At 49.9% G+C, this 11,262-nt stretch overlaps 1 protein-coding gene across 1 annotated transcript; it reads left to right on the top strand.

Annotated features, from left to right (window-relative positions):
- Nucleotides 1–9,179: 9,179 nt before the first annotated feature.
- LOC132513690 (melanoma-associated antigen B4-like) lies at nucleotides 9,180–10,214 on the top strand. The gene has a single exon (XM_060138222.1). It carries the CDS (start codon nucleotides 9,180–9,182, stop codon nucleotides 10,212–10,214), a length of 1,035 nt encoding a protein of 344 aa, XP_059994205.1.
- Nucleotides 10,215–11,262: the final 1,048 nt, after the last annotated feature.

The raw sequence follows: 11,262 nt of genomic DNA, 5'->3' as shown, positions 1-11,262 counted from the left end.
AGTCTGTGCTTTTCCTCTGGCCCCTCACAGTCCTGGTGTGTGCTCAAAGATCCGGTCAAAACTCTTGATTATCCGGGCGGCTGGGAAGGACTGTCTCTTCATCCTATCCTGGCTCTGCCAGACACAGGCACCTTCTTACTAAACAGAGAGGTTGGACCGGGAGGGTGGGGTCAGAGGCATGTAGACGAAGCTGGGGGGAAGGGTAGATGAGCGGTGGAAACCCTTAGACTCAGAGAACCATCGAGAACCTGAAGGAGACCATCCAACTTAGTGAGGGGGTGGGGTTGTTGTTTTTTGTTTGTTCGTTTGTTTCTTTTGGATACATACCCAGGAGTGGAATTGCTGGGTCATATGGTAGCTCTATTTTTAGTTTCTGGAGGAACCCCCATACTGTTTTCCACAGTGGCTACACCTATTTACATTCCCACCAACAGTGTACAGATCTCCACGTGCTTGCCAGCATTTGTTATTTCTGTTCTTTTTGATGATGGCCATTCTGATAGGTGTGAGGTAATACCTCATGGTAGTTTTAATTTGCATTTATCTGATGATTAATGATGTTGACCATCTTTTCATTTGCCTGTTGGCCATCTGTATGTCTTCTTTGGAAAAATGTCTGTTTAGGTCTTCTGCCCATTTTTTCGATTGGGTTATTTGGTTTTTTTTTTTTAACTGTTGAGTTATATGAGCTGTTTATATATTTTGGATGTTAACCCCTTATTGAGCATATCATTTTGAATTATTTTCTCCCATTCCACAGGTTGTCTTTTCATTTTGTCAATGGTTTCCTTTGCTGTGCAAAAGCTTTTAACTTTAATTATATTCCATTTGTTTGTTTCTGCTTTTATTTCCTTTGCTTTAGGAGACAGATCCAAAAAAATATTGCTATGATTTATGTCAAAGAGTGTTCCACCCATGTTATCTTCTAGGAGCATTATGGTTTCCACTCGTATATTTAGGTCTTTAATTGGTTTTGAGTATATTTTTGTATGTGGTGTTAGAGAATGTTCTAATCTCATTCTTTGACGTGTAGCTGGACAGCTACACGTCAAAGAATGAGATTAGAACATAAACAGAATTTGGCGATACAACAAAAGGAAATATGCATTTACATTTGAGCCAGTAACTCCAATTTTTCAGAAATTAACCCCGAAGGCACACCCACAACAATGTGAAAATACTGCAATGTCCGTGAATATATTAATTGATAAAAACATGGTATATTCACAGAGTGGAGCACTATACTATGTAGCTATAAAAAAGAATGAGCATGATCTTTGTAAACTAATATGGGGTGCTTCCAGGATAGTTATGGATATAGATACATAAAAGAATGTGTGAGTTTGGGGCTAATGTCAGTGATACCAAGCCCAGTGCCTTCCCATCCTGGTATGAAGAGGCTTTGAGAGATGAGGAAGAGAGAGCCTGAGCCAGAGCTGCAGCCAGGGCTCATACTGCTACGCTGGCCAGTGGGTGTTCCAGGGCATGTCCCAAAGCTCCTCCGGTCCCTAGTGAAGGCTGAGCGGATACTTCACTTTGTATTTAAAGAAAGCAGTCAGTCTCCCAACTAGTGGAGGGCCAAGGTGGGGCTCATGGGAACACAACATATAATATATTTGTGTTCCTAGACAATATGCACAAATTGGAGATTTTTCTTTTTTCTATTTTTAAATGTTGTTCCTTTCAATTAAAGATGTGTTTAGCTTCAGAGTCTAAGTTTATTAATGACATGACTCACACATTTAGTGCAGCTTATCAGGTTGAGAAATAAGAATTTTGGTATTATGTAACACAAACTGGAAATCCTCGAATCATTTCTTGTCATTCGGAACATTGGAATATGGACTTTTTGTGAAAAAGGAAATTATTCCACAGTAAAGTCTGTGTGATCATGAGATACAGAAAAAAAAACTGAAGAGGTATTCACTTCTTGGTTTGTTTTATTCCTTTTAGTCTTTCTTTGTAAAATTGAAGTATATATACCTGGATTCGGTTAGCTTATTTAAGAATGTGGGAGAAGTGAAATCACAGTATTTTGCCTTCTTACACACGTGCTCTTTTTTTTTAATTTATTAATTTTTAGCTGCGTTGGGTCTTGGTTGCTGCAAGGGCTTTCTTTAGTTGCGGCGAGTGGGTCTACTCTTCATTGTGGTGCGTGGGCTCCTCACTGCGGTGGCTTGTCGTTGCAGAGCACGGGCTCTAGGCACGTGGGCTTCAGTAGTTGTGGCACGTGAGCTTCAGCAGTTGTGGCTCACGAGCTCTAGAGCACAGGCTCAGTAGCTGTGGCGCACGGGCTTAGTTGCTCCGCGGTATGTGGGATCTTCCCGGACCAGGGCTCGAACCCGTGTCCCCTGCATTGGCAGGCGGATTCTTAACCACTGTGCCACCAGGGAAGCCCTGATCTTTAATTGTTCAAATATCAATTTAGCGTCTGCTCTTCAGAAGGCTTTTGGATGGTACTGGGGATGCTAAGAAACATAGACCCAACCCCTGCCTGTAGAATTCTAGAGTCTAAGAGCAGCATTCATAGAAAGCAGCTGGTGAACGAAGATCTAAAGGCCCAATAAAAATCAGGGGTAAGAAGTGGGGGTTGAGGGGTTCCTCATGAGGAGTCTAGTGTAAATGTCCTGATGCAAGGCACTTTGAGACTTTAGGACAATATAAAAGTCCTGCAGTGGGAGATAATTTTAAGTTAGGCCGTATGGTGAGCCAGCCAGTGAGGCTGTGGAAACACTGAACAGGGGCCAGACCCTCAGATGGTGGGTCTCAGAGTTGAGAGACTTAAGCCTGGAATGGAAAACTGCCCTTAACGGTTACTTTGAAACCATGAGTAAACCAGAGAGAAATCTCCACCCGGGGCAGGGATGGAACGTGCCCCGTGCTCCTGTCCCAGTGCAGGTGAACACAGTGCACAACCTAGGTGTTTTATGCACATCATCTCCAAGGAGTGTCTTTGAAATAAAGGTGACAGTAGTCTGAAACTGGAAACTCAGAAGCCAGTGGGCTGATACTCTTTGCTGGGGGACAAGGAGTCAGAGCCCATTCTATTAAAAGGGCATTTCGCATTCAGTTTTGTTTTTTTTTTTGGTTGTAATTCCGCAAAGTCTACGAGAGGTGTAGATTTTCGGTGACGGTAAAATTAATGACGATAGGGGTTGTTTAGTTTAGATGAAAGGGCAGCTTGGAAGGAAGAAAGAGTTAGTCTTGGAAGCAAATTCTAGAATATTTGAATTTCATTCAGTTGGAAGGAAAATATAATTTTCATATTTGATTTATTGGGGAAATTAAAGATTCTTTGTAAACAGCATTTTGGACTGATTTGGTGTTCCATGTCCTAGAATGCCACATATTCTCTGATATCTCCTGGATTTAAAAATTCCTTCAGGGTGGGTGGTATCGTCTGCAGCCAAAATAATCATAATCATGGTAAAAACAGACATTGTGTAAAGTCTCAATGTGGTCCAGGCGCTGTGCCAGGTGTTTTACATACATTACCTGCATGCCACTAGCCCTGCAAAATAGGGCTTAACAAAGCCACTTCACCTGAGGCTCACAGAGCTTGGTGATGGACCTGAGTTCACACAGCTAATAGGTCACATGGCTGGGACTGGACCTCTGGTCTGAATTTGTCCAGAGCTCGCGCCATTCCACTCCTCCCAGCCTGAGGCTGATCATGAGTCAGTTAATTCACTGTCTTCTACCACTTCAAAATGTATCTTGAGTGATGAAAAGAAGGACTCTGTGACCAAAACACTGGATTGGAATACATACCCACAGCAGTACAAATACGGAAATAAACAAGAGATAAGAATAAAGGAGAGAAAGAGATAATGCTCGGTAACAATATGATCATCTGCATGTGCAAAATCAGATACCCTCAAATGATCAGGGGCTTACAAGATTATCTGGCTCTATCCTTCTATGTAGAAAGTAAATATTTTAGAACTACCCTAAGTCTGGCTGGTGAAGAGAAGGAATATATCAGCTGTTTTTCTCTGACAGCGTAACATCTGTCCTGAGGTCCTTAATTTGTGCTGCATTTTCCTAATCTTACATCACTTTCGGGACAGAGACCCATTTTCTCCCAAGATTTGCAATAGGGTAACTGGTCAAATGTTTCTAGGAATATGCGTTTCCCAGGAAGCCTTTAATCAAGAGACAGAAGCTGATATAAGAACCCCCATGAATGAGGACCGAGGAGACGATCACCCCTGAATATAGGAGTTATCCAAAGACTAAGGAGAGTGACCTCAGTTCCGTAGAAGGAGGAGTGCCAGGCTTTGTTAGATGTAGTGAGCACGTTGAGTGAGGAATCATGGAAGGACCCAGCCAGAACAGTGAGGTCCAATAGAGTTGCATCCCTGCTGCCTGTTCTTGGAGGCCCCAATGGACTATGGTCATATGAGGATCACCCTGACTTTCAACTTGGAATTCTTAGGAGAGTAGGATCTTGATGTAAGACAAGCAGCTTCAGGAAAGCAGAGAGTGGAGTTACAGGATTGATCGTGTGTCAAGGTGAGGACCTGAATGTGGACTAAGGGTAGCACGCACAGCATAAAAGGAGGCCCCGGAAAAATCTCTGATGCTGTCATCCCCGGGAAGCTCTGGCCATAGATGTCAGGTTGATTTCAGCCTGGAAAGTCTCAGTGAGGTGAGGGTCTCTGTCTAATGGGGTTGGCCTCAGTTTTGCAGAGAGAGAGATAGAGACCTGAGCCCTAACAAGAATTCATGTGACGATGCTGAGTGTTATGAGGGGACCCCCAAAAGCAGAGGGGGCCAAATAGAATTCTGTACAGTTCTTAGCCCTGGGAGACCCAGAAGAGCTACTGCTGAGTCATCCCCTCATTCCACCCGAGTGATCTCAGGGAGGGAAGGGCCTCATCTAGCAGGATCAGACTCCAGTTCTGCAGAGGGGGACGTCTTGGCCATAACCAGAGTCAAGGTGAGGACCCTCAGTGCTAATGAGGGGGTCTCTCCCCCAAGGAGGGAGGCTCACAGGGTGGCGCCCGTCTTGTCAGGCAGAGATGGTCGGAGCAGCGCCCTGACTTCCCCCCACTAGGGCCTCGGGGAGGTGAGGGCTTGGTTCGGAGGCTGGAGGACACGGGACCATAGAGGGCGGGGACCCGGGCTCTGATAGATGGCACCAGCAGGACGCAGGGACCGCTGACCCCTGAACAGTGGGCGTTCCCGCAGAGTCCCGCCCCTGCCGTCAGCCCTCGGAGACCCCACGCAGCGCCGGATGCGGCTCCCCCGGATTTCCGCTTCGGAAGCGAGGAGCCCGACCGGGAGCCGCGGCGTTTGTTCGTCGGAGCGTGGGTTTTCGGGACTCGTCCGGAGCCACGGTGAGGACCTGAATGTAGCCTGAAGGGACCTTCCCTCCCCTCTCCCCACTTAACAAAGGTAACCCCCCTGCCTCCCGCCCCTGCCTGCCATCAGCAGCGTGGGACCCTGATCTGACGTATATGCCAGAGGAGTTGCCGTCTGGAGGGCCTCAGAGAGTGGAGGGCCTTTGTCTAGAGGGGGCGGCTTCTTAGGCAAAGGGTGTAGTCTTGTCCCCAGCAAGTGGAAAGTGGGACCTTCAGAGCTGACGAGGGTCCCTCCTTCCGAAAGGCGTGACTGCACGGGGCCCCCTCCCGCCTTCACTCGCGCGATGCCCTAGAGTAATTCAGGCTGAGAGAACCCCTCATTTCTGCCTGGGGTGGGAAGTGGGGTTGGGGGCTAGGGGACGTTCGGGTAGAGAAAGGCCTTTATGGAAAGGGGGCAGGACTTCCCTGGCGGTCCAGTGGTTAAGACTCCTCGCTTCCACTGCAGGGGGCGCACGTTCGATCCCTGGTGGGGGAACTAAGATCCCACGTGCCACATGGTGCGGCCAAAAAGAAAGGGCGGGGGCGTGGACCAAGAGGGTGTTCTGTGCGCTAAGTGAAATAAGTCAGACAGAGAAAAACAAATACTGTATGATTTCACTTACGCGTGGAAGCTGAAACACAAAACAAATGAACAAACAACAGAACAGAAACAGTTATAGATACAGAGAGCAAACGTGGTTGGGGGGAGGAGAGAAATTAGGTGAGGACAGTTAAGAGATACAAACTACCAGTTCCGAAGTAAATGCGTAATGGGTGTGAAATGTGAAACAAGAGGTAGTTGGATGGATGGATGGATGGATGGATGGATGGATGGATAGATAGATAAGGCAACCCCATTAAGCTTAGGGAGGAGACTTGGCCCTAAAAGAAGCAGAGGTAGGACCATCAGTGTTAGTAAGCAGACCTCTCGTGAAAACAGGGAACTGCACAAATCAGCAGCCCTGCTCTCAGACCTGGGAGTCCCCAGATAAGGTAGCCGGGATGTGGAGCCCCCGACTTCTCTTCTAGCTACTCAAGGAGGTGAGTGCTTCGGCCTGAGGCATGTAGATTCGGGTCAGTGGAGGGAGGAATCCCAAACCCTACCCGGACTGGACGCCAGAGTCCTGAATGAGGACTGAGGGAGCCACCAACTCCAGAACAGTGGGGTCGGAGAGTCCCACCCTTGCTGTTACCAGGCGTAGCCGAGCCCCAGATCAGCTTTGGCAGAATGAGGCTCACTCTGACTGTAAGCTCAGGTCCCAGGAAGATGAGGACCTTTTCTGACGGTCATGGACTCACGTCAGCAGAGGGCAAAGTCCCAGGCAGGGTGCAGAGTCAAGGTGAAGATCCTGAGTGAGGAAATGGAGACTGCTCCATACACAGTGGAGAGAGCTGCATCTCATGCCGCCCCTGCCGTTAGCCCCAGGAGGCCCAGGGCAGAGCTGGCAGGCTCAGGTGCCCCCTAACTCCTGCCTGTGGGGTCTGAGGGAGATGAGGGCCTTGGTTTAAGGGCTGGCTGCCCGGTTCAGCAGAAGAAGAGGAGTCCCAGGCCATGATCGATGTCAAGGCACAAATTCTATGTGAGGAATGAGACAACCGACTCCCCCAGAACAGAGGGCACCCCACAAACTGCCACGTCTGCCTTCACCCTGGAGAGCCAGGTTTAGAGCTCTCAGGCTGAATTGCCCTCTCAGTTTCTCCAAGGGTGGTCTCAGGGACGTCAGGGTTTGGGTCTAATGGGAGAGGCCTCATTCAACATAGGGAAGAAGCCTGGTTCCTAACGAGAGTCAAGGTGGTAACACCGAGTGAACATGAGGGAGCCCCACCCAGAAAGAAGTGAACCCCATAGAATCTCATCCCTACTCTCAGACCTGGGAGGGAGACTCAGGCATGGTGACCTGATGAATATCACTCACGTTTTCCCGGACCATGGCAGGGAGGTGAGGAACCTCCTTGATGGGAGTATGGGCTCAGGTGAGCAGCCGGAGGATTTCCAGGTAATGCCAGGAACCAAGGAGAGGACCCTGAGAATTGAGGGGACCACCTACACCACAATAGTGAGGCCCACAGAATCTCTTCCTGCCTGTCAGCATTGCAAGTCCACACACAGTTGTAGCTAGAGAGACAAGAAAATTTTCTTTCTAGCGGGTCTCGGGGAGTTGGGGGCCTTAGTGTGAGGGGATAGACGTCAAGTCAAGACACAGAGGATGTCCAAGTCCTGCTGTGCGTCAGGGTGAGGACACTGAGGGATGATGTAGATGCAGACCCACCCAAAGCAGTGGGGGCCCACAAACTCCCACCCCCCTCAGCCCTGGGAAACCCCAGGGAGAGGTAGCCTGATGTGTCACCCCTCACTTCGGGCCCCAGGGACCCAGGCAGATGTGGGCCTTGATCTGAGGCCAGAAGACTCAGGTGGGCTGAGGGAGGAGCGTAGATGCCGTCTGAGTGAGGGCGAAAGAGGCCAACGATGCCGCAACAGTGGGGTCCCGCGGAGTCCAGCCCCTGCTACCAACCCAGGGAGGGCATGGACGGGGGTGACTGGCAGTGGCTCACCCTTTCTTTCATGTTGGGGATGTCAGGAAGGTGAGAATCTTAATGTAATGCAAGCGCACTCAGATCAGCGGAGGGAGGATTTCCGGGATTTGCCAGGACTCACGGAGAAGATGCTGAGGACTGTGGGGGGAAGTCCACCCCGTGCCAGCGGGGACCGCGCAGAGTCCCTCTGCACTGTCGTTCCTAGAGGCGCCCCCGGGCACAGATGTGGGGCACAAGTGCCCATCAGTTCCCCACTCGGAACTCACAGGGAGGTCAGCATCTTGGTGTGATGGGTCAGCAGAGGGAGGGACCGTAGACCCTCCCCTGAGTGAGAAATGGGGACCGTGAGGGAGGACCACACGTTATAGGGCCTCAGCCTGCCTGCTGCAGCTTTCAGCCTCTGGAGACTAGGGGCGCTGTGGCCAGGTAAGGCCATCGTCACTTCCACTGTTCGGTCTCAGGGAGCTGTGGGCCGTACTGTGAGGAAATGTCCTCAAGTCAAGAGAGAAAGGAGCCCCCAGATCCTCCCAGGAGACCCAGTGGGGACTGTGAATGACGACTGAAGGTAGCACACCCCCCTTCCACCGAATCAAAGGCATAATAAAGAGTCCTGCCCAGGCCTCTGCTCAGCCCTTGAAGGCCCGGAGCATGGTTGTCAGGCGGAGGCTCCTCATTTCTTTGTATCATTTCTAAGGGAGACGAGATCCTTCGTCTGAAGGTGCCACACCAGGGGCAGCAGGAGGTGTCCCAGACCCTTGGTGTCGACAAGATGAGGACGCTGAATGGTTGAGGAGCAACGAGTTCAGGACAGAGCAGGCCCCACACAACTGTCAGCGCTGTGCACCCCGACAGTGTCCATGACTCAGTTCCTTCTCGTGGGCCGCAGGGAGCTTTGAGGTGTCACCTTTAGAGCAGCACAGGAAAGAGGTCCCGGCCCTACCAAGAGTCGATGTGACAATCCTGTTGTGAACGAAAGGGACCCTTGGAACCCAGAGAGGGCCTACCCTACCAGGATCTGTGGTCACCGCCGTCAGCCACAGGCAGGGCTGGCAGGCTGTAGCCTGAGGCTCACTCACTCTCGCTTCTTACACTGGGTTCTCAGGGGACAGGCTGACCAAGAACAAGAGCCTAGTGGTTCCTAGAGCAGTGCCCTCAAGGAAACGTGCAGAGCAGCCTTCTTCAAGTCAGGGTGGGACCTCCCTGCTGAAGGTGCTCACACCCTCTCACCTTCCCTCCTCCAGGTTCCAGCATCACCTGCTCTCCTGCCCACTCCCCCGCTTGCGGTCCCTGCCCATAGTCATGCCTCGGGGGCAGAAGAGTAAGCTCCGTGCCCGCGAGAAGCGCCACCAGGCCCGGAGGGAGACCCAGAATCTCGGGGGTGCTCAGGCCACTGCAGCACAGAGAGAAGAGTCGCCCTTGTGCCCCTCTTCTCCTTCTCAGGGTACTCCCCCGAGCTCCCCTGCTGCTGGCCCTCGCCAGGAGCTTCAGGGAGCCCCAGCCACTAGCTCTCGTGCTGCAGGGGTTTCAGGCCCAGGATCTGATGTGCATGCCAAGGGCCCGGTTCAAGCAAGGAAAAGTTCCTCCCGCGCCTCAGCCTCTGGTGAGAGCTTTCAGAGAGATCCTCTGATCAAGAAGGTGGGAATGTTGATAGAATTCCTGCTGGAGAAGTATACAGTGGAAGAGCCCGTTATAAAGGCAGACTTGCTGAAGCTTGTGAACAAAAGGTACAAGAGGAAGTTCCCTGAGATCCTCAGGAGAGCTGCTGAGTGCGTTCAGCAGGTCTTTGGTCTTGAGTTGAAGGAAGTCAAGCCGGGTGGTGATTCCTATACCCTTGTCAGCAAGCTACATGTCAGCGATGATGGGCGTCAGAGCAGTGGCGGGCGGTTTCGGAAGAATGGGCTTCTGATGCTTGTCCTCGGTGTGATTTTCTTGAATGGCGACTGCGCCTCTGAGGAGGAGATCTGGGAATTCCTGAATGGTTTGGGTGTTTATGTTGGAAGGTGTCACATAATCTTTGGGGAGCCCAGGAAGCTTATCACAGAAGATCTGGTGCAGGAAAAGTACCTGGTGTATCGTCAGGTGTGCGACAGCGATCTCCCGTGCTATGAGCTCCTGTGGGGCCGGAGAGCCCACGCTGAAACCAGCAAGATGAAAGTCCTGGAATTTATGGCCAAGGTGGCTGGTACCGTCCCCAGTGCCTTACCAGATCTCTATGAGGAGGCTCTGAAAGATGAGGAAGAGAGAGCCCGAGCCCGAGCCGCAGCCAGGGCTGGTACTCGAGTCAAGGCCAGTGCGCCTTCCAAGGTCATGTCTAGCAGTTCCTCCCACCCTTAGTGAGGTCTGAGGCAGCTTCTTCACTTTGTGTTTGACCAACGGTGCCAACCTTTTCAGTAGTGAGAGGCTAAGCTGGGGCTGGAAAGATCATAATATATATCTTCTTTGTGTTCCTGTTTTACACTAGTATCTTTCAAATGTTTCTTTTAGTAGAATGTTTCTTTAGATTCAGAATCCAAGTTTATAAATGACATGGATCACATATTTGTTGTTGTTTATCAGGTTTAAGCGTAAGAGTTTAGGTACTGTGTAGTACCATGTGAAAACTCCTTGCATCTTTCTGGGGTTCTGGACTGAGATAATATGGCTTTGGAATAGGAATTTTCTTGGAAATGTGAAAGAATGCTGTGGTTTTAAAATGGATGAAAGCAAAGTAAAGTTTAGTCAAATTTTGGTTTGTCTTATTCACCTTTGTCTTTCTCTTTGTAAAATTCAAAGATATACACCTAGATGTCCTTAGCTTATTCAAGAATGCCGACAAAATTAGATAGTAATAAGTTACATTCCTCACTCAGTGCCTCATTGATTCCCATCTGTAATTGAGCATCTGCTCTTTGGAAGGTTCTGTGCTGGTAGTGATGATGCTAAGATAAAAAAGACCCTGCACTTGCCTGTAGATGTTGAGAGTATAAGAGCAGCTATTATATAAGGAAGGTGGTGAGATGGAAAAACCCAGTGAGGATGGTGGGGAGAGAGTCCAGATGAGAGCAGTGAAGTATAAATTCTCTTAGCCAGAACACTTTGAGGTTTGGTTATTTTGCAAATCCCTCCTTGGGAGGTAATTTTAAGTTGGCTGCATGGTGGGCTAGATGAGGCTGTGATAATGGTGAGCAGGGGTCCAGTGCTTTTGCCCCGGTGCAGGTGAACACGGTGCCCAAACAAACCAGGTGTTTTATGCAGATTGTCTCCTTTGTGGTGGGATGCTGAGAGGCCCCTGTGTTGGCACTCTGTGCCCTGGGCTGGAGGAGCCCCAGCCCGCTCCATTAATTAGTTATCGGGTTTTTTTAATTGGAGTATAATTGCTTTACAATGTTGTGTTTCTGCTGTG

Source organism: Lagenorhynchus albirostris, chromosome X (genome assembly GCF_949774975.1).
Source record: "Lagenorhynchus albirostris chromosome X, mLagAlb1.1, whole genome shotgun sequence".
In the NCBI taxonomy this organism is placed as follows: Eukaryota; Metazoa; Chordata; class Mammalia; order Artiodactyla; family Delphinidae; genus Lagenorhynchus; species Lagenorhynchus albirostris.
Note: the sequence above shows the minus strand (reverse complement) of the source record. Positions and strands in the feature narration are given on the sequence as shown.

Coding starts and splice junctions, on each gene's coding strand:
- LOC132513690 (XM_060138222.1), top strand. CDS start 9,180: ATGCCTCGGGGGCAGAAGAGTAAGCTCCGTGCCCGCGAGAAGCGCCAC.